Source organism: Phocoena phocoena, chromosome 15 (assembly GCF_963924675.1).
Source record: "Phocoena phocoena chromosome 15, mPhoPho1.1, whole genome shotgun sequence".
Lineage (NCBI taxonomy): Eukaryota > Metazoa > Chordata > Mammalia > Artiodactyla > Phocoenidae > Phocoena > Phocoena phocoena.
Window position 1 is genome coordinate 81,538,892 of NC_089233.1, and position 19,851 is coordinate 81,558,742.

Below are 19,851 nucleotides of genomic sequence, written 5' to 3' on the forward strand. Positions count from 1 at the left end.
GACATGCCTGGAGATGCAAGAGCTTTAACACACTCTAGAGAAGCTGGAAATTTGGTTATTTTTCATTTCCCAATAAAATTGTGTGTCATTATATTAGGCCATGTTGGTAGGCAAAATTCAGCCCTCGGGCTGCTGAAGTCTCCTTTGTTGGAAAAAGTCATTACTAGGTAGAACCATCAACAAAAACATAACGAGGAATGCTCAAGTTATAAAGTGGACTTAAACAGCTATATAATAGTATAAAGACCATTCTAGTTGGTAATTTGAAGGGATTTTATGTTTCAGGAGTTGCCTAGCCTAGAAGAGAAAGAAAAACCCATCTTGGAACAAAGGTTGGATGAAAACAAAGACTTAGAAACCCAGGTAAGCGATGATGCTGACTCTCCAATACTTCTGATGGAAATAATAGGCTTTATCCCCAGAGATGTTTCCTGCTGTGAATAATTCAGCATTACAGCCCTGACCCACATGGGAGGAGACTTGGTTTTGTGACAGTTCTTCCTTTTTTATAATAGAAGGAACCCTGGAGATGAGCAAGTCCAATGAGCCCCAAAATGTGGAACATGGTCCTTTAACCATCAGTGAAATAATTCTAGGTGCTCTGCAAGTTTATCACAGGAGATACTGACATGGCATGAAGTCACACGGACTCACATTCTTGTTGACATTTTTCCCCCTTTGGCTTAAACAATAGAAATTTATTTTCTCACAATTCTGGAGCCTAGAAATCCAAGATCAGGGTTCGTTTCTTCTCCGGTGTCTTTCCTTGGCTTGTACGTGGTTGTCTTCTCCCTGTGTCTTCACTTGATCTTCCCTCTGTGCGTGTATCTGTTTGACATTCCCGTTTAATGTTTCTGATTACAACAGAAAAAACATTTTGGTTTGGGGCCTATGTATCTTCAACACCTCTCTGACATTTGATCTTCTTCCTCTTTTTTTTAAAATCAAAACTCTTATCATTGTACTTATTTTTCATTGCTTACCTCCTATTAGTGGTAAAGGATAGTAGTTTTCCATTTACCAATTTTAAAAGTTTTAACTTAAGTAAAAACAGCTGATCACTTAAAAACAAGGATGTAGCTGACCGAAGTTAAGAGGAAGGTAGAAAGGGTGTAATGTGTGAAGGTTTTCTTTGAATAACTGAAGCCTGGGAACCAATGAACCCATTCAACCTCCTGGCTGATGGGGGCTGGGGAGGGCAGCATGGGCGAGAAGGGACAGAGATATCCAATGATGTGGACAAGATTGTTTGCCTTCTCAGAGGCCAACTAAGATAATAACCCAGGCGTCCTGATGCTTCGTTCTGCAAACCCCAAACCCAAAACTTGGGGCCTGTCAGATTGCTAAAAGTCATGCTATTTTGTTCAGCACGAAGTATGCCTTGGACCAGTGGTTCTAAAACCTGAGAGTGTGTCATAGTTTCCTATAGAGCTTGTTAAAACCCAGAGGGCTGGACCCCACCCCAGAGTTTCGGATTCAGTAGGTCTACGGAAGGGCCTGAGAATTTTCTTTTCTAACAAGTTCCCAGGTGCTGGAGGTCCAAGGATCACCCTTGGAAAAACCCTGCTTTAGACTGACTGCTTCTCAGTGGGGGTGGCAGGGGGACCACTGACCATCAGGTGGGCAGTTCTTCACTGCGTGGGATGGACTGTTCAGCATCCCTAGCCCCCTGTCCACTGGTAGCCTGTAGTGTTCCCTGGTCAATGTGACAACCAAAAATACCTCCAGAGATTTCCAACAGCCCAGAATAAAAATCATAGTACATTTTTGTTTACCTACAGGTAATACTCCCAAGCCAAGATGCCAATATTCCAATGTCCAGATGGTTGCTCCTCATTTCTAGCCTCTGATGCATTCTTTTCATGGTCCCTGCCCCCCGAGAGTCCATCTCAACCAACACCCCAGGCTTTTCTTCCCTTTACCTGTCTATCTTAATCTATTTGTGCTGCTACAACAAAGTACCATAGGCTGGGTGGCTTATAAGCAACAGAAATGTATTTCTCACAGTCCTAGAGGCTAGGAATCCAATATCAGGGTGCTAGCAGGGTCAGATTCTGGTGAGAGCCCTCTTCCAGGCTGCAGACTGCCCACTTCTCATTGTATCCTCACCTGGCAGAGAGCAGAGGGTGGAAGCAAGCTCTCGGACAACCCTTGGAAGAGCACTAACCCCATTCCTGGGGGCCCCACCCACATGACCTCATCTAATGCTGGTCACCTCCCAAAGGCCCCATCTCCCAATAACTTCACACTGAGGGGTAGAGTTTCATGATATGAATTTTGGGGAGACACAGTCAGACTATAACACTGTCTGAGTGCTTCTGAGCTGGGTGTTTTAAGACCGTAGGTTGATAAGAGTGCACAGTTTAATAGAAAGAATGAGAGTTTCAGACTTGCTGACTAGGCTAAGAGCTCCAGATCTTTATTTTGCTAGTAGAGTGACCCTAGGCAGCCTCTTCTCTTCCGGAAGCCTCAGTCTCCTCACCTATAACCTAACAAAGGGGCTTTTTTTTTTTAAACTTTTTATTTTATATTATAGTTGATAAAAATGTTGTGTTAGTTTCAGGTGTACACAAAGTGATTCAGTTATACATATACATGTATCTATTCTTTTTCAAATTCTTTTCCTATTTAGGTTGTTATATAATATTGAGCAGAGTTCCCCGTGCTGTACAGTAGGTCCTTGTTGGTTATCCAATTTAAATATAGCGGTGTGTTTGATTATTACCTGGAGTAGGATTTCCACTAAGTTTGATGCTGAGAATCTTTCAACAGTGAACAGGCTTTGGTTCCACATTCCAGAAAATAAAATTCATGAAAGTAAACTTCTAAATAAAACTTTAATTAGCAAGTAAGATAAATATTTTAATCTTAAAGCAGATAAGTCAGTATATTTTTATTTTTTCTGGAAATTTGGGGGATTCAGATTTACCTCTGACACTGGAACTAGGAAGGGTTTTTTAAATGCTTTAAAACCTGTTCTTTGAGTAAATTTTTAAATCTTACCATCAAGTTTTCTGCATTTTTTTTAAGTTATAAATTTAGTCATTGTCAACGAGTTTCTTAGAATGGGTTTCTAACAGTTTGTAGAGAGGATTGAATAAGATTTTATATGTATCTAATATGAATGATTTTATATATATAATGCAATATATAAAATTATATACCTGAGAGATAATTTATATGTAACAGTGCTTTGAAAACCTTAACATTAATTTCTTAGGCAAATGTTGCACTGTGGGGCTTCCCAAACAAAACTGTACTTTTTCTTACAAAAAGTCTAGCAAATTGAGCAAAAACAGGAAAAGAGAGACAACCACAGCCTGTCGATCGAATCTCTCTCTTATCCATTGTTTCCTTTCTCTTCTCTAGAATCCTAGCTCCCTTAGCCCCCGACCTTTGAGTCAGCAGAATCCTGAGAAGAAAATCCGCCTTTCTGAACACTGCCGCCTCTATTTCGGGGCGCTCTTCAAAGCCATCGGCGTGTTGCACAGCAGTCTCGGCAACGGCCAGCCCCCCGAGATCTTCATCGCGCAGAGCAAGCTAGTCATCATGGTCGGGCAGAAGCTGGTGGACACACTGTGCCAGGAGACCCAGGAGAGGGACGTGCGCAACGAGATCTTGCGCGGCAGCAGCCACCTCTGCAGCCTGCTCAAGGACCTGGCGCTGGCCACCAAGCACGCCGTACTCCAGCATCCCAGCCCCGCCGCCCTGCAGCACCTCCAGGCTGAGGCTAAGAAGCTGGAGCGGCACACGCAGCAATTCAGGGGGACGTTGGAATGAGCCTCCTTCCTCCTTCCTTCTCCGTGTTAACTTCTTCGCTTCAGCCTCACACCCACAACCTGTGCAAGTCTGTGCTCTGGGAAAAGCCAGCCTGGGGATACACCAAGGGGTGGCAACAGCTGTGGTGCCCAAACCCGGTATTACCAAGTGGCTGAGCAACCCCAGGACATTGGCTTATCCCACAGAGAGTCAGGGAAGAGAATCAGGTGTGAACTAAGGACCAAAGTTTTTAGCCTATCATGTAGGGCCAATGTGTGAAATGAAGTTATAGAAATCCATTTTTGTATTGGCTAAATGTGTGCCTGTTTTAAACTCATTCATTCAGTACTTACTTATTGGGTACCTATTATATGTCAAATTCTAGGTGCTGGGCATATAGCACTGAATCAGACTGAGGCTTTGCCCTCAAGGAGCTTACAATCTAATGGGGAGACAGACAAATGATGAAGAAATACATACACAATATATTAGGTGCTAGGGAGAAAATAAGTAGGAGAAGCGGGGAGAGATTATTTTCAAACAATTTCTGTTGCATCTGATAGAAAATAGAATATGTTTTTCATTTTGGATTAAACTAATTCTGTGAGATTGGTACAAATTATGTATCTGTATCTTACACCAAAATATATATATATATATATATTTGCTATTTTATCTGAACCTAGTAAAACAGGCATGTTATAAGTAGCAGTAAATTTGCAACATAACATGTTCTGTTGGGTTCCCTATTAATTTATTTTGTACATTATAGGTTCTGTGTTGATAAATTCAGTATGTTGGATCATAAAAGGTTTATACCTCAGTGGTCTCAAATGTGTTACCATTTATAATACTATGTAAATACAGTCATGAATTACAACATCCTTTGTAGCAATCTTTTCTTTGGAAAAGTCTTTGATCCGTGTCACTTGGGTTCTGGTACCAAAGCAACATGTTTACTTGTGTCATTTAAACGCTTCTCCCCAAAGTGTTCAAGGAGCTACAGAAGAGGCCAAGTTCGCATGCGCAAGGCTAGCTCAGGAAAAGCAAAGCCAGGAAGTGTGGTATAAACAGGATCCTTATCGCCGGGCACAGATCTGAGAGGGGCCCAGAGCTCCCCCCGCCACCCCCGCAAGTCAAACCACCTCCTCTTCCTCTCCTTGTAGCTGGGACTTTAGCTTACATTGCTATGGTTACATCATCACTTCAAGTCTTCATGTCTCCTACATGCACCTCAGCCACTAAGCATCTCCAGGCTGGAAGTCACCTGAAATGGTACTAGCTCCGGTTCCTATCTGCTACTTAGTAAGCTCTTTTAAATTGTTGACTGCCAAAAGACTAATTATTTTCACTGAGTTAGTCTCAGGGTCCCTAAAGAAGGACCCCATCTTTTTGAGCCTTGATTCCCTACACTAGAATGGAGAGATCCACATTCTGGGAGCAGCTGTGATCTGTATCAGCTACGACTCCTTCTGTTACAAGGGATCAAAAACCATATCCACTCTCTCTTAAGCAATAAAGGGAATTTATTGACTCAAGTATCTTAAATTAATCCAGGGGCAGGCTGGCTTCAAGAACAGCTGGTTTTAGCAATCCCACTATTGGGCATATACCCAGAGAAAAGCATAACTCAAAAGACACGTGCACCCCAATGTTCATTGGAGCACTATTTACAATAGCCAGGTCATGGAAGCGACCTAAATGCCCATCAGCAGACAAATGGATAAAGAAGGTGTGGTACACATATACAATGGAATATTACTCAGCCATAAAAAGGAACGAAATTGGGTCATTTGCGGAGACATGGATGGACTTAGAGACTGTTATACAGAGTGAAGTAAGTCAGAAAGAGAAAAACAAATATCATATATTAATGCATGTATGTGGAATCTAGAAAAATGGTACAGATGACCCGTTTTGCAAGGCAGAAATAGAGCCACAGATGTAGAGAACAAACGTATGGACCCCAAGGGGGGAAAGTGGGGTGGGGGAAAGAACTGGGAGATTGGGATTGACATGTATACACTAATATGTATAAAATAGATAACTAATAAGAACCTGCTGTATAAAACATTTTTTAATTTAAAAAATTTTTAAAAAGAACAGCTGATTTTGGGTCCTCCAGCAGAATCATCAAGGCCCAATTTCTCAGTCCCACTCTCTCTGTGTTAACTCTCATGGTTGCAGGGTGGCTGCCCTGAGTTATGTCCTTCTTGGTTTGTGGCCAAGGGGGAAGAGTCTTGATTTTTGCTTGGACTAGTTTAGGTCAGATGCCAGCCCCTGAAAGCTCCATGATGAGAAGGGCATGTAATGCCCAAGTTGTCCTAGACCTGGAATTCACCCCTACACACACATGCACGCAAACACACACACACACATGCACGCAAACACACACATGCACGCAAACACACAAACGCGCACACACACACACACACACACACACACTCCCATGTGTCCCGAGAGAGGTAAGGGGATGGATCTGACAAGAACTGTGACATGTCTGAGATTTTCTCCTACTTCAGATTCACAAGTTAGCCTGTGACAGTTTCATGAATGCTGAGAGAAGACACGAGACTCTGAGGTCAGAGGCTATGTCAGGGTCCCCAAGACGAGGTCCAGTGATTCGATAGGAGGATTCACAGGTTCCCACATATAGCTGTGCTCACAGCTCTGAGCCATCACAGTGAAAGGAGACAAAGCAAAATCGACAAAGGGAAAGCGCACAGGTGGCGGGGGGTGAAGTAGCAAGGAAACCAGGCTCAAGCTGCTGAGAGTCCCCTCCCAGAGGTCACACGGGGCACCCTTAATTCCTCCAGCAGCGAGCTGTGACAAACACATGGGCAATGTTGCCGGTTAGGGCAACTCTTGAGAGCCTGGCCCCCAGGGTCTTCACTGGGGCCGATCATGCAGGCAGCCTCTGTGTGGCCTGGACCAAAATTCCAGACTCTGCAAAGGAGAGCAGGCATCCAGCATGAATCACATCACTTGTACAAACAGTTTAGGCCCTGCACCATTCTTATCAACTCTGGGGATGGTGAAAACCCTCCTCAAATCCAAATTCCTATCCAAGCACCAAAGCCAACTTTGCAAGCAGGACTTTCTAGGGAGATGAGTCAGGCCTGTTATGTCAACTCTCCTGCACAGTCAAGGGGCTTTTCTTACAGCCTCACAAGCAGCTTATGTTTCATCTTTGCATCATTTCCTCACATCCCTCAAGTCCCAGGGGCTATGCAAAGGTGGGCCCATGTGATGCTGTGCACGCAGTGGGTTTGCATCAAAGCCAAAGGAAAAAAAACCCTGAACATAGGAAGCCCCAATCTTTTACAGTATCTGTGTAAACCTGACCAAGCTTTGCCTCAGAGGGAGACCTTATCTTTACGATATTGGACAGCAAACAATCCCGCCCTTCTGCTCTGGAGGGAGAGGTTATCTCTGTCTTCCAAGGGAGTTTGTTACAAACATCCTGGAAAGGATAGTCTAGAAAAAAAATGTCAAGTCAATGTCTCTGCTCAAAAGATGTGCAGAAACACGAGAAACCCTTGGAGCGCTGTGTCCCAGCTGGAGCCCCTAACAAAGTTAGCAATGGTGTTAGGAGGAGGGGTTGCTCCAGGGAGACACCAATAATTGTTTACTCCAGGGGGCAAAATGATGTTTTACACATGAGTGATAACAAGATGTATCTATTAAGAGATTACTATATTCCAGACACTGTTCTAATGCTTTAGATGTTTTAGCTCATTTAGTCCTTTAGAAGTGACATAGTCTCCAATAGGTAATGAACAGGTCCCAAATGGTTTCAGAATACTATGTATGTATGTATGTGAGTGGAGAGATCAAGCAATGGAGAGATAGAGCCAAAGAGAGAAAGAGAGAAACACACACACACACGGATCTGGAGCTATATCTATATATATTTCCTCTTTTGAGAAGAGTTCAAACCAAGGACCTTTGTCAACAAAGTACAAAACCATTGGGTTTAAAATAATGAAAACTGCTGCTCTTAGCTAAATGTGTTTCCTTCCTTTTTTTTAAAAGAGAGCAGTTGTGGGATGAGTTTCCATTGATTAATTCAATAGGATAATTCCTTCTGAAAAAAAACTGTAAAGTAGGATAAAATCATGTCTTTTAGCTTTCAGCAACTTTTGGCTAAGTATTTTTCTCTAACGCCCAGACTTCTGTACTGTTTCCTCTCCAGGTAGGAAGAGGAAATGGTGGGTGGTATGGTGGTGATGGTGGTGGTAGCAACTTGACCTCAATTAAGTTCAATTTCATCAGGAAGATGGAAATGGTAAGAAGCCTTGTTTAGCGATCTCCTAGTGTGATAAGCACTGTGGACCCAAGCACCCAGTGGCAACTATTTTTCTTAACAAAGCATCTTTTAAAAACTTTATGTTCTTCCCAGGTATGCACCCCATGTCTCCTGAAGCTGCCCCTTTGCAAAAGTTGCCCATTTATGTAGGTTATTTGCTAATGCCCTTTTCCTTTCATTCATTCAACATTTATTGAGCACCTCCTATCTGCCCAGGCCTCTGCTGATCACTAGAGGTGCTGCAGGGGCCAAAGCAAAGGCTCTGCATCATGCAGCTTTCATCCCAGCTGAGGGAGATGGAAAACCAGGGCCAGAACCAGGTGAGGTGAGTGAGGCACTCTCTTTGGATGGAAAATGTAAGGGGGGCTCCCCCAAAACTTGGTAATCAAGATAAATTATACTTTGATGCCATATTTTAAAAATCTAAATCAATGCAAAAAATCCATGGTGAACAAGATATCAAAATTTAAATTTATAACATGGTATCAGTGGTGGGAGGTGCAAGGAAGAAATTAAATCAAGGTAGCGGGTAGCATGATGGAGGAGACGTGCTCTTTTAGATGGAGAGGTCTGGGAAGGTGACTCTGAATAGGGGACCAGGAGCTCAGTGATGCATCACTTAAGGGAGCTGGTCTGGCAAACATGGGGAAGAGTGTTCTGGAAAGGGAATAGCAAGGTGAGTGCCCAGAGTAGACATACACCTGGAGAGTTCAACGGAGAGGAGCATGCCCGTGAGGCTGGAACTGAGTGAGAGATAGAGAAGAGAGTGACATGAGCTGAAAGGAGTAGCCAGGGGCCACTTCATGTAAGGCCCATATAGTCCTGGAATATTTTGTTTTCGGCCGCACTGTGCGGCCCGTGGGATCTCAGTTCCCCGACCAGGGATCAAACCCGCACCCCCTGCAGTGGAAGCTCGGAGTCTTAACCACTGGACTGCCAGGGAAGTCCCTCCTAGAATATTTTCAATATTTCACTAAAACTGCAAACACAATGTAATTTTTGTCCTGAGTTATCTCAGCAATCAATTCCATTTTCTACTTTATTTTATTTTAACCATCTTTGGGTTATCCTCCCAAGTGTAACCTTAAATGAAGCTGTGAAATTCTTAAAGAATCCTAGCACAGAGTTGTGTTTTTTTTTCATGCTAACTCTTAAAGTGAGTTACTCTGCATATCAACTTTTTCCAGAAAGAATTCTTATTATTTATGTTATTTATTTATTTTTGGCTGTGTTGGGTCTTCGCTGCTGCACGTGGGCTTTCTCTAGTTGCGGTGAGCGGGGGCTACTCTTCGTTGCAGTGCGCGGGCTTCTCATTGCGGTGGTTTCTCTTGTTGCGGAGCACGGGCTCTAGGCACGCGGGTTTCAGTAGTTGTGTCACGTGGGCTCAGTAGTTGTGGCTCTTGGGCTGTAGAGCGCAGGCTTAGTAGTTGTGGCGCACGGGCTTAGTTACTCTGTGGCATGTGGGATCTTCCCGGACCAGGGCTCGAACCCGTGTCCCCTGCCTTGGCAGGCGGATTCTTAACCACTGCACCACCAGGGAAGTCCCTCCAAACAGAATTTAAAACTGCACCTCTGGAGAGCACATGGGCAGAGCTAACCGGAAATCAAACCCTCAACAGTTTAGAAGTCTGAAGTATTTGGGAACTATAGTAACCCCCAGCAGAAGCATTTAAAGTATTGGTTCTTAGCCTGGGCCTCGGGAAGTCATGAATGAAATACATACACGTATAAACTGTAGCAAATTTCCTACATGCTTATGGATATTCTTCTGTGGAATAAGTCCAAAGTTTTCATCAAATTCTCCAACAGGTCCAATGACCCCAGAAAGGTTAAGGAATACTGATTTTGCTAGAGGGTAATGTTTTTCTCTTTCATGATTTCATTCCTCTCCTGCCCTTCAAGTTCACAGTTTGATCCAAGGATCAAAGTTGTCACCAAGGATCCTCATAAGGGAATATCCTTTACTGGTTCATTCAGCAAAGGCAGTGGGAAGAAGCAGCAGATAACGAACCTGCTGCCCAATGCACTGGAAATGAAATGGCTCAAATCAAATAAAGCACGGAATACAATGCCTGACAGCTCTCAACACAAATTAGTTGCTACTGATGATAATAATCAACTTAGCTGTGTATAGTCTGCAACAAGAAGTACCTTAGAGACCAATACTCTAAAAAAAGAAACCAAGGAGGAAGAGAAAAAACATCCAGCTGCCTGAACTTTAATGCCCTCAGAGTCATCACCATTGGGAGTCATCAGCAGCTTTGCGGGGAGAGGTCAAGGATCCTGGCATCTGTGGTTAGATGGGCCTCATTTGAGGAAGCCCCTTCCTCATCTCCTACTCCTACTTCCTTGATGTGTGACCCTGACCCAAGACACCTTGGACATCTGAGCCTCAGGTTTGTCCTTTGGGAAACAGAAGGCATTACACCCCCAACTAAGGTTGTGAGGACAGAAGGAAAGAATGTTTCCAAATCTCCCAGTGTAGGTAGAATCATGGTTCGATAAAGAGCAGCTATTTTTTTTTTCTTTTTTTTTTTTTTTTTGCGGTACGCGGGCCTCTCACTGTTGTGGCCTCTCCCGTTGCGGAGCACAGGCTCCGGACGCGCAGGCTCAGCGGCCATGGCTCACGGGCCCAGTCGCTCCGCGGCATGTGGGATCTTCCCGGACTGGGGCACGAACCTGTGTCCCCTGCATCGGCAGGCGGACTCTCAACCACTGTGCCACCAGGGAAGCCCAAGAGCAGCTGTTTTTGTTTTTTCTGCCCCAAATGAATTCAGTGAGGGGTAGATATACTTGTCAGAAAATAGCACTGGTTTGAGAGTCTGTCTAAAGATCCTTGGGTTTTTGCTATTCTCTGATTTTCTGTCCATTGCTGTAAGAGAAAACTAATCTTAGAACCCATTCCCAGCTCTCACTGACTAGCTGTCTGACCGTTGACGAGTGCTTCGATCTTTCCAGCCTTCTGTTTCCTCCCCTAGAAATGAGATTCTAGGTGTACTCACCAGTTTTAGGGGCTGCTTGTCACCTCTCTCTGAATGAGTCTGTACTTTCTTTTGGTTTATTGACTACTGAATAGTGAGTGTGCCAAAGACTCTTCTAGGCACTGAGGATGCAACAGGGAATAAATCAAAGTCCCTAGGGAGTTTACAATTCTTGTCATGGGCATAAAGATAAATCATAAGCCAATGAGAGGCCAGCTGATTAAAGGGTTTATTTTCTTTTAATTCCCATTAATTGCAGTAACAGATAACCCAATCTTATAGCCCTTGAAGTTTTCATATCCACATACACTTTGTTTTCTGCTCCCAAGTGGGGAATATTTTCTGTTTAACTTTGGTCAACGTGGTAACATCCATTCATAAATGGTCGGCTTTACTTGCAGTGGATAAGCTTTCCCCTAATATTTGTAATAATTAAAGGAACAAATGGAGAGATGGTCAAGAGCATGAAAGCAGACAATCATGGATTTTAACAGGGGTTTTGCAAGGGATTTGTGTTCTCATTATAGATATGATACAGCCTGTCTCTTCAAAACATCAGTGTACGTTTTATAACTATACCTGAGTCTGTTAATTATACCTCCTTTATCCTTTAATTTATTTTTAATTTTTTTATATACCTGCGTTTTAATAAGTAAAATACTTTTGCCTGGGCTTCAGTCTGCTGTGAATGAAATGTATACATGTACAAACTGTGTGCACTATTTCATATGTATAAAATATACATGGCAGTATCAGAAAGTTTCAGGCCTTAGAGAATCTTACTCCCCCATAATCTCACATAATATCACTTCAAAGGATTTGTTGTGAGTGCTTAGGTCACAACTGATGCTCACTAAAAAGATACGTTCTCTTTTTGAACACATGAACGTTAACTGAAATAACAGTTCCATCCATATTCATCACTAATTGCACGAATAAAATGCAGCCCTTCCCTCCACGAGCTCCCCAGCCTACGGATGTCTGCCCAGAGTCAGAAAGGCTGGGGCCCGACGGGCTGCCGCGAGGGAGTGGAAGAACGCTCCGCACCCTACTTGGCACTCGAGGCCCACTCAGCGCTTTGCAGCAGCTCCCGCCTTGGGACCAAGCCCAGCGCCTAGCGATGTTCTCCATGGCAACCAGGGCGGGGCAAAAGCCCCACCCACTCCACCCCACCCCACCCCACCCCGCCGCGTTGCGACGGGCGTTTTGCGTCACTGCGGCGCGCCGGAAGTGACTGCTACAGTCGCTAGGCAGCCCGGAAGTTGCGGCTGTAGGGGTTTACTTTGGACTCTGACTCCCGGCTTGCGATGGGTTGCGACGGGGGAACAATCCCCAAGAGGCATGAACTGGTGAAGGGACCGAAGAAGGTTGAGAAGGTCAGTGACATGGGTCCAGTGGGGCCCGGGGGTAGTGGGGCACGCGGACGCCCCCAGGGGACGAAAGGAGGTGGGAGGGGGAGCCAGCGGGTTTCCACACGCAACTGTGCTCATTTATCCCTTTCAGAGAACTCAAGATTAACCACAGTATTAATAACGGGCCTCTATTGAGTGCGTGCTGTTGCTATTCACCCGGCAGTGCGCATAATATGGGGTATCTCGTGTAATTCTCAAAACAGCTCTACGGGTACATACTGTCAGAAGACATGGACATTGAGGCTCAGGAGGAGAAAGTTGTAAAGCTAGTAAGTGGCAGAACCAGGATTTGAAGTCTGTCTGCTGCTAGTAACAGTGATACAAATGGCTGCTGTTTGTTGAGTTTTGTACACACTAACCTCGTTTTCTCAGTGAAGTCTTCTCAAACCGTTACCTATGAGATCAGGTCCTTCTCTCTTTTTTTTTTTTTTCTCTGCTGCGCTGAGAGGTATGTGGGATTTTAGTTCCCCGACCAGGGATCGAACCCGTGCCCCCTGCAGTGGAAGCGCGGAGCCCTAAGCACTAGACTGCGAGGGAAGTCCTCAGGTCCTCCTCTTTAAAACTATCTAACAACCATGTAGACTGCTTTCAGGTTGATTAATGTTGATCTCAGGGGATGGTAAGCTTCTGGTGGCAGAGCCTGCACCTTTTACCCCCTCTACAACTAGCACAGCTCCTGGTGCAGTAGATATAGTGGATAAATGAATGAGTGAATAATCCCTAATTCTCACCAGTAATTGAGCAAATTATGTATTATAATTTCCATGCTACTAACAGGGAAATTGAGTCAGTAGCGTGACCAAGATCATGCAACTGGTAGGTAATGAAACCAGGATTCACATCCAGTTATTCAGGATTTCAAAGTTAGCACTAGTAATTACTTTTTAATAATAGAAGGTGTGTAAAGCACCTAATACAAGTGGCTGGCACATTGTGGATGGTCCATGAGTCTCCATTCAGCAGCCAGAGAAGTCTTTTTTAAAGATAAACTCCACATATCAACTGTATTTAAACCACTCCAGTGGCTTCCCATTGTATTCAGAAAAAGAATCCCACAAGACCCTGTGTGGTCAGACAGGGTCTGATGTAATTACCTCATCTTCTGCCCTTCTCCAGCCCTTTCATTCTGTTCCAGCTACACAGGCCTTGTTCCTCAACCTGGAGTATAATTTCCTCAACCTGATATGTTCTTCACTGAGATAGTCATATCATTTGGGTTTTGTTTTTTTTTTTTTTAACATCAATCAGTTCTTTACTCAAATGTTATCTCAGTCCACTGTAGCCAAAATACATCTCACTTCTGATCACTCTATCCTCTTGTGCTGCTTTATTTTTCTTTCTTTAAATAAAAATTATTTATTTATTTATTTTGGCTGCGCCGGGTCTTAGTTGCAGCATGTGGACTCTTAGTTGCGGCATGCATGCGGGATCTGGTTCCCTGACCAGGGATCGAACCCGGGCCCCCTGTGTGGGGAGCGTGGAGTCTTACCCACTGGACCACCAGGGAAGTCCCTACTTTTCTTTATAATGATTATCACTATATTTGTTCTTGTCTCTTTCCTATATGGACAGGGTCCTTGTATGTTTTATTTCTGTGACCCCTGTGATGTGTCTGCCACACAGTAGACACCCAACAAATATGTGGAATTTGAGAGTGAATGAACACCCAGGAGGATGGAGCGTACCCTCTAATCATACCAACATGTGCAGACATTAATGCTGGGTAGTTACCACTTGTGTGCGAAAGCTTTTACCCAAAGAGTATTCAGCTCAGTTTTGTTAACTTGTGCCCAGAGCTGAAGAAGTAGCTTAATGAAAGGCTTGGCAAAGAATAGGTGTCAGAAGGGGATAGAAGAGAAAAAGGGTGATCTGAAACAACTGGAGTGCCCAGGCAGGATGGAGTTTTGTTATCCTTATTCACTCAACAAACACTTATTAAGTGCTTACCGTATACACCATTCTAGGCCCTGAGGATGCAGCAGGAAACAGAATCCAGCCCTTGTAGAGCTTACATTTTCAAATAGATAAATAATAACATTTGTTGATCACTCATGTGGTATGTTGGGTCTGGCCCAAAACATTACTCAAATTTGATACCTTGCCCTGAAAAGAGTGACCCTAGAATAAATGTTTTCAGAAGTTTTGGGGGGACCAATTTTTAAATTCCTGGGCAAGGAGTAATCTGGAAAGTAGATCCTAAACTTGCTGAACATGGCTTTTTATTTTTTTAAATTGATTTTTTGTTAGCTGCGTTGGGTCTTCGTTGCTGCGCGCAGGCTTTCTCTAGTTGCGGTGAGCGGTGAGCAGGGGCTACTCTTTGTTGCGGTGCACGGGCTTCTCATTCCGGTGGCTTCTCTAGTTGCGGAGCACGGGCTCTAGGCATGGGCTTCAGTAGTTGTGGCTCGCGTGCTCTAGAGCGCAGGCTCAGTAGTTGTGGTGCACGGGCCTAGTTGCCCGTGGGATCTTCCTGGACCAGGGATCGAACCTGTGTCTCCTGCATTGGCAGGCAGATTCTTAACGATTGTGCCACCAGTGAAGTCCCCTGCCTGGCTTTTTATCCTAGCTCCTTGGTCTGCTTGTGTGTTTGTGACCTTGACGTGTAACTTAACTTCTTGGTATGTCAGTTTCCTCAACTACAAGGGTAAACATCCTAACTCAGAAGGTTTTATGAGGAAAAGGCAAGTCACTGAAACTGCTCAGCACAGTGCCCGGCACACAGTAAACACTGAAGTAGTTGTTCCTGCAAAAATTAAATTTAAGGGAATTAAAAATTTTTTCTTCCTGTTTTCTTTCAAATGTGCCATCCTGTTACATTATTCAGGTTTGACATTTTAGGAAGAGGAAAGAGTGGGACATGGAATATTAAATAGGAGAAAATATCATTTGAGGGCTCTGGAAGGTCTCAGATCTGGATCTTTGTACTGTGGGTAATGGCTTCATATGCCACGTAGTGAGCAGTTGGCAAAAAACACTTCTGTTAAATTGCTGATTTTATGAAGAATTATACAGTCTGTGCTGAACTGTTTTTTTAAAAAAATGCCTATCTTCTCAATTCTTTGTCCTTAAATTCTGCTACAACTTTGGAGCCTTTCCCATTGTTAGGAATTAACCTGTACTGCTTGTTTTCTCTGTATGGCCTTCCTAACTTACTGTTAAGATACAGATATTAATATGTAACTAGCATAAGCAATTAATGACTTGACGTAAACTGTTTCTTTGTACATGTCACGTATAGAGAGGCCTTTATTTGACGTAGTGTCGGTTACGTGTGACTTTTTAAATCCCAACTTCGTGTGTCACTATCTTTGATTTAAAACACAAAAATCGTGGGACTTCCCTGGTGGTGCAGTGGTTAAGACTCCGCGCTCCCAATGCAGGGATCCTGGGTTCAATCCCCGGTCAAGGAACTAGATCCCACATGCATGCCACAGCTAAGGGTTCGCATGCTGCAACTAAGGAACCCTCGAGCCATGACTAAGGAGCTGGTGAGCCACAACTAAGACCCGGCGCAACCAAATAAATAAATATTTTTAAAACAAACAAACAAAAAAATTGTCACAGTGTGGTATTACTGAATAAGCCTTTATATGTGGAACTGTGGACCATGTGTCTTTCAGAGGTGAAAATTAATTGACAGGATTTTTTTTTCTTTTCTCAGGTTGACAAGAATGCTGAGTTAGTGGCCCAGTGGAACTACTGTACTCTAAGTCAAGAAATATTAAGACGACCAATAGTTGCCTGTGAACTTGGCAGGTATGGTTCCTTTACTTAATGGAGACGAGTTTTTATTAAATGATCTTAAAAAGAAGTTTAATGTATAAATATTGTTCTTGATCCACCATCAAATGTGAATGATCTCCAGCAAATTTGTGAAGCCTCGATTATCATTCCCTGTCTCAGAACATACTTCTGCACTTTTCTATTCAGTTTGGTTTATTTAATCCATGGGTTGAAAACTCAGGGGCCGTTAGGAGTTAAGTTATAAAGATAAATGTATGAAGGACCCATGTGGGGTCAGTAGGGAATGGTGAGGACTGGGGGAAACTGGAGAGTTCACATCCTGTCTAAAGGGTAGCTGCAGGAATTCCCTGGTGCTCCAGTGGTTAGGACTGACTCCACGCTCTCACTGCCAAGGGCCCAGGTTCAGTCCCTGGTTGGAGAACTAAGATCCCACAAGCTGTGTTGCACGGCCGACAAAAAAGGCAAATTAAGGGTAGCTGCTATTCAGTTCCAGCCTGTTGTTACAGTTCAAGATTGTAGACTGATTCCAGAACATCTGTTTTTTTTTTTTTTCTTTTTTTCAGGGAAAGTTGAAAATGTGTACTTTTATATTAAACTTCCCAATTTAAAAAAAGCCTTGTTCAGGTCACATTCAGTCCTCAGACTGCCAGTTTGTAGCCCTTTATTTAAACTAGTTTCTTTCTTTGTATGCTTTGGAAATGGTTGATACAGGATTAAATTTACTTTTTTTTAGGAGTGCAGGGCATTTCTGTTATCAGACGTAAATGACTTTGGATTGTACTCGATTTAGTCTCCTTCCTTTGGGTGAAGGTTGATTATTGCCAGAATGTTTTGACTGATCTTTATTGTTGCAGACTTTACAACAAAGATGCCATCATTGAGTTTTTATTGGACAAGTCTTCTGAAAAGGCTCTTGGGAAGGCAGCCTCTCACATTAAAAGCATTAAGGTAAGACAGGTGATTCTGAAGTGCTCCGGGGCTTTCAGTGGTTAGGGTTTATTTTATAGAATTCATGTAAATTTTAGACTGAACTTGGAAATTTGGAATTCCAGTCCCACCCAGCCACCTAATAAAGGTGTGATTTGGGGCAAGTCACTTGAAGTTCAAACCGGAAGTCCTCACACCCGTACTTCCTGGATTATAAATCTGTTGTGAGTTCATATGTGGGAAAGAACTTCGAAACTGTAGTATACAAGTTTCAAAACTTCGAAACTTGTATATTGTGCTATATAGGTTTTGGGGGGCATTATTTTTATAGTTAAAACTCAGCCACTCGAATTTTGGTTTGGAAGACACTTTTATAGAATTAGAGATTTTTATAGGTGGATAACTATTCAATCATAGTGGTTATCTCCTGCTGATTAGAGGTTCTGAAAGTTCTTTCATAAAAGTGGAAAAACAAGCTTTTTAGTAAAGGAAGTTTGTTGAGAGGACAGAATCTTTCAAATCTGGTCAGTGGGAGAAAAATCAAAGTAGTGAAGAATTTGAGAACCACCAAGCTTGACAGGTGAAAACACTCGCTGTGTATGACATGCTGAGGCCTCATGGCTAGTCAGTGGGGCGCTTAAACTAGATCCAGAGCCCCTGACTCCCAGGCTAAGGCTTTGAGTTTTTTCCTCCTTCTGTTTCTTTTTAAAATTTTTTTATTATTATAATAGGCTTTTTGTTTGAGTTCTCGGGGTAATTACAGAATATGTTTATTTCAGACAAATTAGTGATTCTGAGATGTAGCTGTCGGTAGTGCTGTAGAGGTAACCATGCTGACTGTTGCCAGGGAAGAGAATTCATTTCTCAAAAACCCATAGTAGCATAATTATCTTATCTCAAAAATGTGATTATCACTGAAATTAACTTATACAAGTCTATACTTAAAACACAATATATAATGTATGTGGTTGAACTTTTAATTTTAATGCAAAATTTTTTTTTCCAAGAAATCACAACTGTAAAGACAAAAGGATTCACATAAAACAATGCAAAGGTTATTATTACTGCAGTTAATAGTCCACAGATACTCTGAGCAGAGAACTTGATGAACACACAAGCAGGAAGCCGACCCCGTATGTGGTGGCTTTCCTTTCAAGGTGCTCAGCTGCTCTCTGGAGTGTTGAAATCAAATGGTGCGGTTAAATATGAAGAAATGCTTCTAATGCTGAAGTGGGGCTGTTAAGTCACTCCTTGTAAAACTGAATTTTGAAAACTGGAACAGCTGGATCTTGGAGTGTGACAGTAATCTCCAGCTAATATTCTGCCTTGGACTCATTAGACCATGGCCTCACAGATTTTACCGTCTAGTTATCTGTTAAATAAACGTGGCTGATCAGTAATATGAACAGCCTCAGTGAGGCTTCATCAGCCAGGGAAGAATGTGTTCCTTTCTGGATGAAACTAATACAAAGCTTTCTTCTCTTAGTGGGGTAAATTCTCATGTCTGAAGTTACTTTGCCTTATATAGCAAAATGCTTGTAAAATAGAAATTAATTATTTGCTAGACAGTGCATTTAAAAAATTTTGTTTTCTATCACAACTTATGGTTTAATTTTATATCCATGTTAATTGATGTTAAAGGAAAGTAGAAAAAGAGGTTTGGATGGGAAGGGACTAGAATAATAATTAAGGCCAAAGATGATCCATTTGTCAAAGGAACTCTTAAAATATTCATGTTTTTTTCACAGAATGTGACAGAACTGAGGCTTTCTGATAACCCCGCCTGGGAAGGAGATAAAGGAAACACTAAAGGTGACAAACACGATGACCTCCAGCGGGCACGTTTCATCTGCCCTGTTGTGGGCTTGGAGATGAATGGCCGACACAGGTCAGTAATGGACGTGGGCAGATGATGTGGAGTCTGGGTGAGTAATCCCAGTGCTGTTAGGATCTGTGCCGAAGCTTAATAATCACACGGATTTCTTTAAGGTGTCTTTTGGTTTGGGTAGTGCACAAGACCATGTTCATTCCCTACCAGCCACGTGTAACATGGCCTCTTTGTTGTCTGCAGCTTTCTGTTCTTGAGGTTAGGAGAACCTAAAGTAAAGAGGGAGTTTAAAATTTTGTCTTGTGACACTTAAGAGACTTGAGTTGAGTTCTTTGGTCTTCTCCTATGGGAAAGAAAGTAAAGGACAGATACTTCCCATCAAACAAATCCCATTTCCTTAACAATTGCTTAAAACTCTGCAGTGGAAAACGGTCTTACAGAACGTGTGGTTGATCGGTCAGTGAAAGGCCCGGTTGATGATGATAACTTGCTTTGAATTTGTAGCTAACAGATCCTCTGGCTAGAGCACCAGAAATCTTAAGCTTGAGATTTATATTGCAAATGTAAGTAAGTAAGTATATTTCCCCCTTAAAAAAATACGAACGTCGAGTGCATTAGTAGGTGCCTTTTTATAGGATGTCTCACTTTGCCAAAGCTTTAAACTTCTTTCCCACCATTTAGAAATATCTTTAATAGCTGGTAGTCCAGACTAAATTTCACAAGAGGAATATTCTGGGGAATGAGATTCATGTACCTAATCTTGTCCTACTTTGTGTGTGTGTGTGTGTGTGTGTGTGTGTGTGTGTGTGTGTGTACGTACACTTTATTTTGAGGTGAAAGTCATAACATTCACAATCTTTTTAAAGTGTATGTTTCAGTGGCATTTAGTACATT

The 19,851-nt window shown here is 42.8% G+C and overlaps 2 protein-coding genes across 4 annotated transcripts in view; both read left to right on the forward strand.

Moving 5' to 3' along the window:
• The window catches only part of CASS4 (Cas scaffold protein family member 4), a 44,115-nt gene extending 40,335 nt beyond the window's left edge, over positions 1 to 3,780 (forward strand). Inside the window, exon 6 of the mRNA XM_065893313.1 lies at positions 3,370 to 3,780. Coding sequence (XP_065749385.1) covers positions 3,370 to 3,780 — 411 coding nt within the window. The remainder of the gene's footprint in view (positions 1 to 3,369) is intronic.
• Positions 3,781 to 12,255: 8,475 nt separating this feature from the next.
• The window catches only part of RTF2 (replication termination factor 2), a 39,430-nt gene continuing 31,834 nt past the window's right edge, over positions 12,256 to 19,851 (forward strand). For 2 of the 3 annotated variants that reach the window (XM_065892163.1, XM_065892164.1), the window contains exons 1-4: positions 12,357 to 12,425; positions 16,120 to 16,214; positions 17,057 to 17,150; positions 18,878 to 19,017. In XM_065892163.1, coding sequence (XP_065748235.1) covers positions 12,357 to 12,425; positions 16,120 to 16,214; positions 17,057 to 17,150; positions 18,878 to 19,017 — 398 coding nt within the window. Of the gene's footprint in view, positions 12,426 to 16,119; positions 16,215 to 17,056; positions 17,151 to 18,877; positions 19,018 to 19,851 lie in introns of all 3 variants that reach the window. The other variant, XM_065892162.1, reaches the window with a different exon arrangement.